The sequence below is a fragment of the Euprymna scolopes genome, chromosome 18 (genome assembly GCF_053919585.1).
Source record: "Euprymna scolopes isolate OS-2025 chromosome 18, ASM5391958v1, whole genome shotgun sequence".
Classification (NCBI taxonomy): Eukaryota; Metazoa; Mollusca; class Cephalopoda; order Sepiida; family Sepiolidae; genus Euprymna; species Euprymna scolopes.
Window position 1 is genome coordinate 84,470,890 of NC_136499.1, and position 17,501 is coordinate 84,488,390.

The following is a 17,501-nucleotide window of genomic DNA, read 5'->3' on the forward strand; positions in this document are numbered from 1 at the left end:
CACCATCAAATTAACAGAAATAAAAGAGAAGATTGGAAGAACAAGAAAACTCCTTGAAACTAAACTATATATTAAGAACCTAATAAAAGACTCTAGACCGATAACTTAATTCTTTTTTGATCCAATCTTTTGTGCCAGCAAAATCATAATGACAATAAAGAGTAAACCCAGAACTCCAATTTCCAACATACATCCCCACTACCAGTTTTTTTTTCCAACATCAGGGATCTACATTCCAACTTTTCTGAGGACCAAAGAAGAATTGATGTATCTTGACCAGAAGTGAAAATGCTTTAATTTTCACGAAGAGAGCACAAATTTTGTTCTTCAACGAGAGGACAACTGCAGATGATCAGTTCTAAGAGGAATGTTGTATTTATTTCAACATAAATACAAAGAAGAAAATGTAGAATAACTGGAGGAAGTCAATTCTCATGACTACGCACAATGCACTACACTCAAATGGCCGACTCTATGTAAAAAGGAAAGATGGGGGAAGAGGACTGGTTTGTAAATGACACGAAAAAAAGAATTAGAAAAAGACATAATGCAGAAAACTGAAAGACAAGGGATAAGACGAGAAAAAAACTAGGAAAAAAAACAGCTGCACGGACGATTCATAAGGATGACAAAACATGAGACTAACAAAAACACTTGGACATGGCTACAAAAAAGAAAGATAAACAGAGAAATTGAATCCCCAATGATAGCCACACAAAATAACACAATTAGAACAAACCACATCAAAGCAAGAATCAACAAGACACAAGTAAATGCAGACTCTGTGGACAAAGAGACGAAGTAATAAACAACATAATAATGAATGCAGCAAACTAGCCCAAAATGAATATAAAAATAGACACAATCAAGTGGGAACAGCAGTACACTAGGAATTCTGCAGACAACTGCATCCTGAACACCCAAACAAATGGTATAAACACAAACAGGTAGCAGTACTTGAAAACGGAAGTCAAAGAATCTTATGGGGCATGGATATACAAACAGATAAACCCATCCAAGCAAGAAGAGTTGATGTCATAATAGTTAACAAGAAGGAAAAGTCCTGCCAGATTCCAGCAAACCAGAGTAAAGATCAAGGAGACAGGGAAGCGGAGCAAATATTCAAAATTGGCAAAAAGAGTTCAAAGGGATATAGAAGAGGAAGAAAGTCAACATAACATCACTAGTAGTAGTAAGAGCACTAGGAACAATCGCGAAAAACTTTGAAAAAAAAAACAAAAAAAACAATGGGGAAAAAGAATGCCTCTTATGGCTGAGAAGATAACAATAATGAAAACAGCTGATATATTACGGAAAACTCTTGAATGTAGACATGATGTATGTTTGAATGAGCCGGATACAGATACTGCTACAGATTTAAAGCACAAAGAAACCCCACATGCTAAAATCATGCAAAGTTTAGGTAGTTTTTTTTTTTAAATAGCTGACGCACAAGCAAAACACAAAATATATCCAGTCTAACCTCTTACACTAACTGTCTCCCTCTGTAGTTAAATTGAAACTCTACGGCTATAAAATTGCAAAAGAATTGTTACTTTGCAGACACATCTAACAAAGAAACACCAACAATCTGGTAATAATAAAACTTTTTTTAAAATAAAAAACAGACAAAAATAAACAAAAACAAAAGTATTTCAAAATTAAATCTTACTTTTACTGATAAAAAACACACTTTCTACACACATGTTGTTACATTTTATTTACAATATTAAAATAAACAAAATATTTATAGATTTTGAAAACACTACTCTGTATTTTTTTTCTTTTCTTCCTTCTCAGCTGAGAAACCCCAATGTTTAGCGTTTGAAATAAACGACATATTTGAAAAAAAAAATTAAATGAGAAATTGTTTTGTGGTGATGTCATCTACTGCAGTGCATTAAGAAATGATTGAAAAACGTTTAACAAAAAGTGATCAAGAAAATGGTAAAAAAATAATAAAAATGAAAAAATTAGAGAATTTGAACACCAACAAAAAATGAATCAATATTTCTATTTTGTCAATTAATTCAAAATTCATGAATTGATTTCAGTGGAAGCATGCAATATCCCCCCTCATGGTTTGGTTATTCAAAAAAATAAATATTTGATTATTGTTTAAGTTTACAGAGTCTAAAAACAAACTGAAAATATACTTATTTTTAAAAAGGAGGCCAGTTTCCTGCGAATTACGATCCTGTCTTTTCAGAATTTTGGCAGGGAGGGTCATTTTATGTTAAGCTTATGTAGCAAACTAATTCACACATCTACAATTCAACAATATGTTTTAATTTTTTCAAAAATTCTTTTTTTATAATTTGAGAATTTGTTGTTTAATAAATAAAATAATAATTGAATAATAAAAGTTTTAGACATGAGGAGGGATATATGTTCATCCTGTTTTCTTTTAGCCTTATTTATACATATCACAAACTTGAACACATGTTTTTATAATTGATTTTTCATGATTTTAATCCAACCAAACCCTTAGGATACATGTCACTAATTACTTAGCCACAAAGGTAGAATAAAAACATTCTCACCATAATGAAAAATCATGCAAAGTGTAGGTAAGTCTGCACTGCGCTTTATTTTTCAAAATGACCTTTTCTAGATGATCTCCAGTTTTAGTGTCTAGTGATTTACCATGTCTTCAGTAACAGCTACCACATTAATTCTTGGAGCTATCCATAAACAGTAAGTTTCATTATAAACAACTGATGATTCATAATTCATTTGCTTGATATGTCTTTGTTATTTCAATCATGTAAGCTTTATTAAATGGACAAATTAAATTATTCTGTTACTTAATCCTTAAATTTATATGGATTCTAACAATCCATATTTTGTAGAGTCTCAATGCTAGTTGCTTCTTTATTCCTAATGAACTTCCTGTACCAATTGTTAGAACAAGTCTATATGTCTAAAAGATTACTGATTTAAAGAAGATTAATGGATAAAAATGAAGATTAATTTTTTTTTAAAATAAAAGCCATGAATTATCTGGAATTCTAGAAAATTTGTTTCTAACAAAACTCACATGTATTTTTTAGCTGCAACATCAATTAGTATCAAGGCTTCCTTTTTTTGAAAACCAATGCTCAAATTATTTGGTTTTGTGTAGAGAAAAAGACTTAAAACTTTGCCAAAATTTGCATAAACCTAAACTACATAAATTTTACATTACTAAATGCACAGAAGTTGAAAGACTTTATCTAACACGTTATATACACTCAAGTAGTTACAATTTCGATTCTGAGGCGCTTGTTAATTAGTTCTCACCAAAAAGAGAGATAGATGAGTGTCCATGAGCAAGGAATTGAGTAAAACCTGAGTGTGTATAACTTAGTTAAGTTTAAGAAGTAATAAAATTAATGTTTATTGAATGTATATTATGGACCTACATTATAAAAATTGTACTTTAGATTTTATCAATAAGAATAATTAACTTCATCAATAAGAATAATTAACTTTATCAATAAGAATAATTAACTTTATCAATAAGAAAAATTGACTTTATCAATAGGAATAATTAACTTTATCAATAAGAATAATGGACTTTTTCAATTTATTAACTTTATCAATAAGAATAATGGGCTTTATCAAAAAGAATAATTAACTTTATCAATAATAATAATTGACTTTATCAATAAGAATAATTGACTTTATCAATCAGAATAAGTGACTTTATCAATAAGAATAATTAACTTTATCAATAAGAATAATCAACTTTATAAATAATATTAATTGACTTTATCATTAAGAATAATTAACTTTATCAATAATAATAATTAACTTTATCAATAAGAATAATTAACTTTATAAATAAGAATAATTAACTTTATCAATAATAATAATTGTATTGATCAATAAGAATAATTAACTTTATCAATAAGAATAATTATCTTTATCAATAAGAATAATTGACTTTATCAATAAGAATAATTGACTTTATCAATAAGAATAATTGACTTTATCAATAATAATAATAAACTTCATCAATAATAATAATTGATTTTATCAATAAGAATAATTAACTTTATCAATAATAATAATTAACTTTATCTATAAGAATAATTAACTTTATAAATAAGAATAATTAACTTTATCAATAATAATAATTGACTTGATCAATAAGAATAATTAACTTTATCAATAAGAATAATTATCTTTATCAATAAGAATAATTAACTTTATCAATAAGAATAATTGACTTTATCAGTAAGAATAATTGACTTTATCAATAATAATAATAAACTTTATCGATAATAATAATTGACTTTATCAATAAGAATAATTAACTTTATCAATAATAATAATTGACTTTATCAATAAGATTAATAAACTTTATCATTAAGAATAATAAACTTTATCAATGAGAATAATTTACTTTATCAATAAGAATAATTGACTTTATCAATAAGAATAACTGACTTTATCAAAAATAATGATTAACTTTATCAATAAGAATAATTTACTTTATCAATAAGAATAATTGACTTTATCAATAAGAATAATTGACTTTATCAATAATAATAATTGACTTTATCAATAATAATAATTAAATTTATCAATAACAATAATTGACTTTATCAATAATGATAATTGACTTTATCAATAATGATAATTAACTTTATCAATAATAATAATTAACTTTATCAATAATAATAATTAACTTTATCAATAATAATAATTGACTTTATCAATAATAATAATTAACTTTATCAATAAGAATAATTTACTTTATCAATAAGAATAAGTGACTTTATCAATAAGAATAATTAGCTTTATCAATAAGAATAATTAGCTTTATCATTAAGAATAATTAACTTTATCAATAAGAATAAGTGACTTTATCAATAATAATAATTGACTTTATCAATAATAATAATTAACTTTATCAATAACAATAATTGACTTTATCAATAATGATAATTGACTTTATCAATAATGATAATTGACTTTATCAATAATAATAATTAACTTTATCAATAATAATAATTACCTTTATCAATAAGAATAATTAGCTTTTTCAATAATAATAATTAACTTTATCAATAAGAATAATTAACTTTATCAATAAGAATAATTAACTTTATCAATAAGAATAATTAACTTTATAAATAAATATAATTAGCTTTATCAATAAGAATAATTGACTTTATCAATAAGAATATGTGACTTTATCAATAATAATAATTAACTTTATCAATAAGAATAATTAACTTTATCAATAATAATAATTAGCTTTATCAATTAGAATAATTGACTTTATCAATAAGAATAATTAACTTTATCAATAATAATAATTGACTTTATCAATAAGAATAATTAACTTTATCAATAAGAATAATTAACGTTATCAATGAGAATAATTAGCTTTATCAATAAGAATAATTAGCTTAATCAATACCAATAATTGACTTTATAAATAAGAGTTAGTGACTTATCAATAATAATAATTAGCTTTATCAATAAGAATAATTAACTTTATCAATAAGAATAATTGACTTTATCAATAAGAATAATTGACTTTATCAATAATAATAATAAACTTTATCAATAATAATAATTGACTTTATCAATAATAATAATTAGCTTTATCAATAATAATAATTAAATTTATCAATAAGAATAAGTGACTTCATCAATAATAATAATAGCTTTATCAATAATGATAATTAACTTTATCAATAATAATAATTAACTTTATCAATAACAATAATTGACTTTATCAATAATGATAATTGACTTTATCAATAATGATAATTGACTTTATCAATAATAATTAACTTTATCAATAATAATAATTGACTTTATCAATAATAATTGACTTTATCAATAATAATTAACTTTATCAATAATAATAATTAACTTTATCAATAAGAATAATTTACTTTATCAATAAGAATAAGTGACTTTATCAATAAGAATAATTAGCTTTATCAATAAGAATAATTAGCTTTATCAATAAGAATAATTAACTTTATCAATAAGAATAATTAACTTTATAAATAAATATAATTAGCTTTTTCAATAAGAATAATTGACTTTATCAATAAGAATAATTAACTTTATTAATAAGAATAATTAACTTTATCAATAAGAATAATTAGCTTTATCAATAAGAATAATTAACTTTATCGATAATAATAATTGACTTTATCAATAATAATAATTGACTTTATCAATAATAATAATTAACTTTATCAATAATAATAATTTACTTTATCAATAAGAATAAATGACTTTATCAATAATAATAATTTATTCATCAATAATAATAATTGTCTTTATCAATAAGAATAATTAACTTTATCCATAATAATTATTGACTTTATCAATAAGAATAATTAACTCTGTCAATAAGAATAATTGACTTTATCAATAAGAATAATTGACTTTATCAATAATAATAATTAACTTTATCAATAAGAATAATTAACTTTATCAATAATAATAATTTACTTTAGCAATTATAATAATTATCTTTATCAATAATAATAATTAACTTTATCAATAATAATAATTTACTTTATCAATAAGAATAATTAACTTTATCAATAAGAATAAGTGACTTTATCAATTATAATAATTGACTTTATTAATAATAATAATTAACTTTATCAATAAAATAATTTATTTCATCAATAAGAATAATTAACTTTATCAATAAGAGTCAGTTTCTATGATTTGTGATTTTTATTCTAGTATATTTTCCCCCCGAATAGTGCTATCATCAAACATAAAAGTGTCATATTTTTAACACAGCTGAAGATATGGATAACTTGAAATAATTAATATTATTGAAATTATTCCAGCTATTATTCTCATCTTGGATGTTTTGGTCGACTTTCTTCAGGAGTGTTTTCCCGAATCTTCATTCTTTTTACAAATATTATTCTGTAAATGTTTTATGAATGAATCAGTTCAACATGTTTTATCATGTGATTCACTTACAAATAGATTGAAAGATGCAAATTTCTGGTATTGACATTTCAATATCTTCAGATTCTGTGAAATAAAAGAATGACCTAAAACCAAGATTTATTTGTTAAACAGTGAAAAGGGCATAGATCAATTAGGATATGTCGATGTATCTAAAGTTATACATGTTAAAAACAGCAAAATTTGATTTGTAAAATTAAGAGGAGCAAGGAAAAAGAAATCAAATTGATTTTTAATTATCGTGTTGAATCTCACAAAAATTATTCTACAGTGATTTTTTTTTTAGAAAATTCCAATTTAAGAGTTTTATCTTTTTTTAAAAGAAAAACACATAAAAACATGACTGCGATGAATGTTAGAGCAAAAAATAACTTATGATTTTAACTTTTCTATTAAAACATTAAAATTGTGTTTAAATTTTTTTCTTATACCTGAAAATTTCTAGCAAAACTAAATTTTGTACAAGTAAATGAGATGTAAATATATTTACATGTTTTCACTTGTATTTTTTTGTACATGCAGTGCTGGGTTTAGTCATAAATAGCCATAAGATATCATCTCAAATTAGAGGGGCCTGATCCACTTTTTTTGCCTTGTCTTCTTATTTTCCTTCCTCCTTCACAAAAATGAGTCATGATACTGCACTCATACTAAATATCATTGGTTTTACTTTGTTCCGACACAAAATGAAATGTCTACACAGATTCAAAAGTACAGATAAATGTCATCATGATTGACTAGATTTCAACCCTTTTCCATATTTTTGTACCTATTTTGATATAAGACAAGTACAGAATAAAAGGCCGTACAATCAAAGAGCTGAAGCGTCTTATTCACATCTACTTTGTTCAGTTGTCATAAAAGAGATGCAACAGGTTGTGTAAAAAACGATATCTTTCTGAACATGCATAGTTTGTATTGTTTGTTATTATTTGCGTGGGACGTACAGTTCTTATGCATAAATACCTTATTCCATTATCTTTATTCATGTTCTAAGTGGTGATAGTTTGGCCACATTTCATTTGAGGGTGTTTTTCCCAGCAGCTTTAACCTTTTACATGTCTCAGCAGAGGCTCCCTCTAGTTTGGCAGGAGGCCATCAGATTGAAGAATTGCTATTTACATATTATTTTTTCTCACATTACTTATATAGATGAGATAGTTGCAACTTACCAGATATCAATGTTCTTATTCTGTCTCAAACAACACACCATTCGGATATGTCCAGATTGTAGATAAGCTACAAATAACACACGTCTTACTTGTTGACTAGGTTTCAATGCTTTGCCATAATTTTCCACCCAATCTAAAAGATTTAAGAAATAAAATGAATTAACTGGAAGAACCTGCAATTAAATGATGATGAGGTCTGGCGTCATTTGTTTTTGTAACATCTATAACCAGCACTACGACTGTTTTTGAATTTAATATATTGCAGATAAAAATCTTGAATGGTTTTACAAAACAACATGACAGAAGTTATATAAAAGAATAGAGATTTGGGACAAGATCACAATAATACCATTTACCAAGCACTTAAAAAATATTAAAAAGGACAAAAAAGGGTCCAGCTCATTCCAAATTCATTACACAGTACATCTTTTCATAATTTTCTCAGCATACGTATTTTACCTGTTGTGATAAAAAATACAATTTAAAAAATACAGATATTAAGCTGAGATAACAAAATTACTGATCACATGATTACCAAGATTTTGATTTTTTCACACTCATTAGAAAGAAAATACAAATATTCCATGCATGTCGTGTGATTCCGATAAAAATTTCTGACATCATTTGTCTTAAGAAAATTTTTCTAATGAACTAATCTCCAAAAAACAAAAGAGCAACATTTTTAGAAAAAGGTTCGTATAAGCCCTGATTGCACCAAATATCCAAGGAACACAAATTTATTTGGGGGCATCACATAAAAAGTATATAAATATAAGATTTTATTTTTATTTTTAATAGTGAGATGCACTATGTGTCATTCTTACAAATTACAAAATTTGAGCTTTTTTAGTGGATGTTAAACTTAGGTTTTGTAAATATGTCTGCTCTTGTGTTTAGTTTGAAGGGTTGCCTTCCCTTGTTTTAAAGAAGCTTTGAAAAAAAACCCAGATTGCTACATATTGTTGTGTCATACTTTCTGATTGGACATTTCCAATCGAGTCTAGCCAATAGCAATGCCCATACTTTCCGGCACTTTTGGAAGAGAATACAAATTTGTTTTTGCATTTAAAAAAAAAAATTTCTTTTTGACAACAAAACATTGCATTGGGAAAATAGGGGAAACAAAATTACACTGTTTGGAATTCATAAAGTAAAATCGAATTTTGTTTTCAGCATGTAAAGAAGCAATAATGAATAATAAAAAAAAAACTACATCCACTTCCACTGTTGGACATAGTGTGTGCGTATGTGTGTAAAAGACACATTTAAAATGTATCTCACTGGAAACCTTGTTGATAAATAAGCATTCTAGCTTGTGAAGCTGCATGTGCATCCAATTGTAGTGTTAGCAAATATTACCCATCGAAATTAACCATCTGGTCATAAATAGAGGCAAATAATCCAAGCAAGTTAGGGTATAAATGACTCGACGGTTAATCCGCTTGCAACACACACAGCATGCCACTTATGAGTTTAACTGAACCCAAATCAGTTAATAGATTTAAAAAGAAAGACAAAAACTATTTACAATGTCTTATAAGATTAGTTTTTTCTATTAACAGATCTTTTTCAGTGTTAGTCATAAACGCTCATTTAATAAATTTAAAAAAATGCTTTTAGATAAAAAGAATCATGAAATAAAACTTTTTCAAAAAATGTCCGCAGAAATTTTGCTTAGATTAAATGAAATATATGTTCCCATGTTAAACACAGATGATCAGATTTTCAAAGTGATTATTGTCCGAAACAAAAATCAAAAATAAAATTCTTTAGAAAGAATGTTCTTTAATACTTAGTTCAGTTTATTTCATTTCCGTTTTTTTTTAATGATGGATATATTTTCAATGTTTGATGATAACATGAATGTAATTTTATAAATTTCCAATAAACAGTTCATTTTTCCAAGAAAACATCAGGGATGCCACAAAATAAAGTGAATAGATTGAATATTGTATAAACTTTTCATATTATTTATTTAACAAAATGCTGAAGCCATTAAATGTAATTCTTTTTAATGACTTTCGTAATTTTTTTTTCAATTCTTTCTGCTAATGTTGATTTGAGTGAAATGTCAATTTGAGTTAAATATTAAAATTCAGAACTCTATATTCTATTTCATCCTCTAATGATATGAATATTTTTATAGATTTATTTTGCTTTTAAATACACATATTTTCAGACTTTTATTCATAATTATATTTTGCTTGTGTAAATATTACACATTTATGCTGATAAAACTGATATTGTCATACAAATAAAAGAAAAAAAAACAAAGGAAAAATATTATGACATTTTTTTTTAGATGAATGACATTCTTATGTCATTGTTATATAGAAACTTGGGATAATAACAAAAAATAATAAATGAAAGAAAACACATTTTTTACAATTAGTCTGATGCCAACAAATTTCTGAGTCCTTTGTGTTCATATATCAAAAATGATGCTATTGATAATATTGTCATTGAAACCAAGAAATCACAAGACCAAGTCTTCTAGTTCTCAGTTCTAGTAAAAATTGTTGACATGATTTTCTAATACACGAGTTCACCATTCATATACAAATAATTTTCTATAAGATTTTTCCTTTTTTATGTAAAGTAATTATATATGATTATTTTATAGATTGCGATCCTAGAAAAAGACAAAAAATGCACTGTTTAAAAAGAATATCCGACGTTATTTTTGTTTTTGTTTTCTGAAATAATAAAATCTTTAAAATAATGAATGCACATTTTTAACAATTCGTCTGTTGCCAACAAATTTCTCAGTTTGTTCTTTGTGTTCATGTAAAAAGTTACGATGCTATTGAATATAAAGAATCAAGGACGTGCATGAGGGGGGGTGCTAGGGCTGCTCAAGCACCTGCTCCTTTTACTCCTGTTCTAAAAGTGCTCTTTTCAGAGGAATGTAGTATAGATCTGTGCCACACCCAGACACTTTTTTGCTTGAGCACAGGCCCTTAAAAAGTTCTCTGCACGTCGTCACTGTAAAGAATTGTGGTTCTCCAGATGATCAGAACTTTTAACATTTTTAAAGTCTTCCATTGTCATGAAAGAATGGCTAAAAATAGATTTCTAGGCCGACATGTTCAACGATTAAATCCTCATTGTTTGTTGCATAAGTGTTTGTACTAGTATTAGATTTACCATTTGGTAAATTTACCATTTTTAATACAGTAAAACTGCATAAACATTCTCATGTTATTATTTATTAATCCGGCTTCAGCATTCTTTTTCAATCATAATAATCGACATAGTTATTATATTTAAAAAAAATATATATAGTGTTAATAAAAAGTAATTAATTATACTGAAATACTTATCTTTATTTGTTAAGTATATTAATCCGATGGTCACTGTCTTTTGTCAACCAAAATAACAAATCGTTATTTTTCATTATTGTATTTTGCTAACCATAACAATTTATAGTCGCTGTCTCTTTTTTAGCATGATAACAAAATAATGATTGTCTTCCGTCATCAATAATTAATATTTGTCTCTTTGTCAACTGGAACTGTCTCTTATTTCTTTACTAAGAAACATGAACAGGTAACAGGTAATTCCAAGTGAGAATAACAAAGGGTTTTTACCACATGGTCTAAAATTGCAAAAAATAAAGTAACAACATTTCTTTGGAAATATACAATAGAGTTATGCTTCCCCAGGCGCTTAGTCGTCATTACAGAACACCACAGTGTCTTGAGGAGGCCCCTCGTGTCGTTTAGTAATAGTCAAACTCTACTCGACCTTATGTCACTAGCTCATGTCAATAGCTCATATAAAAGGGGGAGGGGCCATAAGGAAGCGAGAAAAAGCTTAAAACATGATGATCCAAACGTGGCATAGCTTCAGGAGTAGAGTGATTGCTACAGAAAAAGAAGAGGGTTTATTTAGATGATCGTTTAGAGATCACCAAACATGAGGAAGCGTATTATTCTGTTAGAGTCTTCAATGATAAAGTTGTAGATAAGTCAGAAGCAATGAAACGCTATTGACATGTTAGCAAACTAATAATTGTTTTCATTTGCTAACCTTCATCACTACAAAGATGCCATCATTTTCTATCAACAAATAGTTTTCTTTTGTCAAGAATAATAACCAAATGGTCAAGTTTAATAACAAAGGCATTAGAGTGACTTAATTATATAATATAACAACGTTAATCAATCTTGAAAATAACAATTGTTCAGCAATAATCAAATATTTGTTTGCTTTTATCAATTTTGTAATGCATGAACGACAAACAAAAATAATAAAAATTTTGTAATATATGAACGACAAACAAAAATAATAAAAATTTTGTAATATATGAACGACAAACAAAAATGATAAAAAAAAACTTAATCTTCCGTCAAACATAATAAAGATAGTAACTATCTTTATTAGTATTTTTCTAACCGTTATTTTTATTGTTCAATCATAACAAACCAAAATATTCTCTTTTGTTAATCATAATAACTAAGCAATCATTTTCTACGAATCATAATAACTAAACAATCATTTTCTACGAATCATAATAACTAAAGAATTATTTTCTTTGGTAGAATCATAATATCTAAAGGCTTACTTTATACAAATCATATTAACTAAACAATTATTTTCTACTAATTATAATAACTAAACAATTATTTTCTTCCAATAATAATAACTAAACAGTTATTTTCTATCAATAATAATTACTAAATAATTATTACCAATCATGATAAACAATGATTACTGTTTTGCACACCATAAAATAATCATAATCATTTACCTTAATACCATAATAACTAATAATTTTTAAAAATCAGATTTAATCACCAAATAAGTTTTAGCCTGTTTAATAATAAAAATTTAGCAGCTATTTAGCTAAGCATATTAATTAAAATAGCAGTAATTGTGTCGAGTCACCATCTTTAATAATCGTCATTATTATCATAGTCATTATTAATTTATTAACTTGAATATTCATTACCAAATTACAAATAATCATCAATTTATAATTAACTCTTAGAACAAAAAATCTTTTTCCTAACAATAATAGCCAATTAATTATTATTGGTTGTAATCTAACTAAACCACTCATTTTACCAACCATAATAACTAATAACTAGAGATCTTGTTGTCACCTCTAAACACAAAATAGTTATTTTTTGTTAACATTGATAACAAAATAACACTAAAGTTCTTAAGTCTTATAACCGATTAATATTTTGTCAACAATAATAATTAAATCGTAATTACTTTTGAAACCTCCCTAACTATGCAATTAGTTGGCAAATTACCATTTGTCAACTCTAATAAGAAATAGTCATTATCTTTTGTAAATTCTACTAATTAATTATTGATTATTCTTCATCAGGACTAATAACTCAGTTACTTTGCGAACGGTAATAAGCAAATAGTAATAGTTTAATAGTTTTATTGTTAAATAGTTAACTTTTTCAACTTTTTTTACAGCAAAATTATTATTTATGAATAATAAGCAAATGAATGGTAGTAAACAAATACTAATTATATTCTGTCAATCGTAATAATTAGATTATTATTAATTATTTTTTACCAACTAATAATTCTTTTGGTCAATTCAAATCACTGAATGGTTATATTCACCCTGATGATAAATAAATACTGCTCTTTTTTCATCTAAATAACCGAATAGAAATCATCTTTAATCATTAAATAGGTATTTTCTTTTTCCAATGATACTACTAAGCTATTCATTATCTGTTATTGCTTCAAAGCAATTGTACCCCACTCGACATAAATACCGCCAATTAACCTGACAAGGAGCAAAACCCCACCTCTTCACTGTAGAGATCCTTTGATGCCGGAAAGCCTTCTAATCTAATAGTTTCTTCACCCAAACTTTAGAATTCCCTATAGTATCCCTTCTTTGACTGTATTGACATGCAGAAGTTCAAATGTAGTAAGAACAGACATCTTGCTGCTCAATTCCCTACATTGTATCCCTGTAGGTTTGGACCCAAATAGTAACCCCTTATGTCGAAGTGACACTATATCTTGTTTAGGGTGAAAAAAAAAACAGTAAAATAATATAGTTGTTACCTTTTGTAGACTTTAATCACAAAATGGTGTATATCATTTATCGTTTTATCAACTATTATCTCCACATTTTGATTGCAGAAATTCTCCTCTGGACCAAAGTACCATAGGTTTGCCACAAAGATGCCACATACAGGTTTATTATGTCTAGACCATTAGCCACTATCTTATGTAACTTTAAAACACCATTTAAGTTGTTATAATAAAATCCTACATTTCATCCTAGGAGCAACACTATCGCAATCGCAACTGTCTTTAGAGAAAGTGTCAATGTTATCTACACCAGTTTTTATTTCCTCTCTCTCTCTCTCTCTCTCTCTCTCTCTCTCTCTTTCTAGCTCACTCGATCGCTTGCTTTTTACATTTTTTTCTGTCAAAATAAAAAACAAACATTTTACGGTATCAACACTACCTACAACAGTTTTTATTTCCTCTTTCTCTCACTTGCTTGCTCGACCACTCACTTTTTACATTTCTTTTTCTGCTAAAATAAAAAAAAACATTTTACAGCATCAACATTATCTACAACAGTTTTTATCTCCTCTCTCTCTTTCTCTCTCTCTCCCTCTCTCTCTCCCTTCCTCCTTCTGTATATATTATTTCCAACTCTCCTTCTCTCTCTCTCTCTCTCTCTCTCTCTCTTTCTGTATATATTCTTCTCAACTCTCCTTCTCTCTCTCTCTTGTTTGCTCTTCTCTCACTCCAATTATTAGGAAATTTTGTCTTGCGTGCTTCTGTGTCCATGTATTTATTTTACCATGCGGCTTGCTACTATAAATTGCTATCACAAAAAAATTAATCTACTTATTTTTTATTCCGCCTTTACTTATGTATTCACAGATTGTTGTGAAGCAACAATTATAGGAGATGAGGATAACAGTCTGCAAATAAATAAATACATAAACTATTTTCTTTATTAATTAACTTATGGATATTTTTCTATATATATAAAAAAAGACAGTCTGCCACACTAATTCCTTCTTAAAAAATAAATTTTGTCTTATTTTTTTTTTAGTGAGGGGGAGAGTTCCATTTATACAAACTGAGCCACAGCAATGCATGGCTGGATACAGGTAGTACATTATATTACTATTATAAAATCTCGTGACCAGTCATTATATTTTGTATATTTTGTAAATTTTAATAATAGCTTTAAGAACCAAACAGTCATCTTTTTCAACTTAAATAGCAAAATATTAATTATTTTTGTCGAACTATTATTTTGTCATTACCATTTGTCAACCCTCATAACTTATTTTCTTTTGTTGTTAATCATAATAAAATATCATCATTTGTCAATTCTAATAACCAAATATGTTTTCTACATGGTATTTAGACCAAGTAGTTATTATCTATTATCAACCCAGAACAACCAAATAGTTATTGTTTGTTAGCTTCAATGACCACATCGTTATTATTTTTTTCCTTAACATAAGGACAAAGTTAGACATAAGTCGTTTTTGTGTGAAGGATATTCAGCTCCCTAAAACGGTGCACTCCGGATGAGACAAAAATTAAAATTACCCCAGTGAAGAAGGATTTTTTTCCTCTAACAGAGGAAAAATAGATATTAGACTTGAATCTCAGTTCCAACGCCAATAATTAGATCATATCTTGTAAACTCCAATAACCGAATAGTCATTATGCAAACGAGTATTATCTTTTGCCAACTATAATAATTTAGTATCTTACATCCAATACAATAACCAAATCGTTATTATCTCTCATCTTAACAGCCAACAGGCTCGATCCAAGGCTTATAATCAGCACAACCAGATTTGGAGAATGAAAGTATCACATAATTTGATTCAAGATTCATTGAAACTCCAAGCTTTTAACCAGGACCAAAAGACCTCTAAGTAACGATGCTAAGCTAAGTGCTTGCCGCATCAAGTAGTGTACATGGGGGTCTGTGTTCGGCTTTCCTGCAGCCATGTTTGCAGCGTTCATGGTGCTTTTAAAGGCATTGGCCAGACGGATTAACTCTGAGCCCAAATTCTGTGCTTTGTGCACAGAATTCAAGGCGATCATCGTGTCCCGTCCATACAGGAATACCCTGGTCAGAGAGTGCATGCATGTCATTAAGCTTAGGACCAGTTTCTCCTTTGTGAGTGCTGCGTTTATGAGGAAGAACTTGGCATGATGAACAAACTGCTGAATTTGTTGGTAGAGCCTCGACTGGACACACTCAAAATGTTTTCTGTCTGCTACTAATTGAATATTTTGAAGATTCTCCATGTCCATTTTAATATCCACAACAAGTACCTCAATGTCTTGAGTAGCTATAATGAAACCATTTTCATTATTATATATACGACTCAGCATCTCTAGCTTAACTTTTGGATAGTTATCTTCCTCATCATCATCAATAGTCGATTTTCCACTTTGAGTTTCTCCTTCTTCTTCACTTCCCATTTTCTGGATTTTGAATGAGTCCCAAAGGCGTTTGAAAGTTGCATAGCGGGTGACACGTTCTGGATCTTCAGTAGATTGGTTACCAAGAGTAACTGGTTTCCACATTCGTACAGTACTGTAGGGATTGTCTTTGAGCTTTTTGGAATTCAGTTCATAGAAATCAGTTCGCGCTGCTTTATCGATTTCATTTTCACTGATATCTTCCACTTTGGTATCACTGACCATGGATTTGTCTTCACTTCCTCCACCACCAGCAGAAGGTGCACCGAAAATGTGCTGTAAGGCTTTCATGGGTCCTGCTCTTGCTCCACCAAGGCAACGTTGATTCTACAAACAAACAAAAAAATATAAGTATTAATTACAACCTGTTGGTGTTTATTTTATACCATAAATATGAATATGAAAAACTTTATCAACAATCACATACCGATGCTAAATTAGCATTGGATGAGACAATAAGGAGTCAATAATGAGAGATTTCTGCTACGTTCTTCTCAAATGATAATAGAAATAGATTTCAGAAGACTAACAGGAACTGATTGAAAGAATGAATGAAAAACTGCATGCTTGTATCTTCAACCGCGGCCTGTCTTTTCTTGTTAAACTAATTTTTCATATCAGTTAGTGTAATTGTTTTGATCGTTTAGTTTCATTAACATGTAAGTATTCTACCGATTTCATTGTAAATTGTCAATTCTGCATGTGTAGAAGGCGTAATTTAAAAGTAAGTAAAGATTGATATACATTAGAATTAGATTATCCAATTCATGTGTATAACATAGTTACTGATACAAAGTATGTAACCAGCAGGGAAAGTCCGTATCCAGGTTCTTTTATTTAATTTTAATCTCTAACCAAATTTTAATACCATTAGGAAATAGCATTAAAATTTGGTTAGAGATAAAATAAGAATTCATCTTG

At 27.4% G+C, this 17,501-nt stretch overlaps 1 protein-coding gene across 4 annotated transcripts in view; it reads right to left on the minus strand.

The window, feature by feature from the left end:
- Window positions 1–15,420: 15,420 nt before the first annotated feature.
- Window positions 15,421–17,501, minus strand: part of LOC145297675 (uncharacterized) — a 1,369,001-nt gene continuing 1,366,920 nt past the window's right edge. For all 4 annotated transcript variants that reach the window (XM_080143861.1, XM_080143862.1, XM_080143860.1 and 1 more), the window contains one exon: window positions 15,421–16,907. In XM_080143861.1, the coding sequence (XP_079999987.1) occupies window positions 15,981–16,907 (927 nt within the window). In that variant the 3' untranslated portion in view covers window positions 15,421–15,980. The remainder of the gene's footprint in view (window positions 16,908–17,501) is intronic.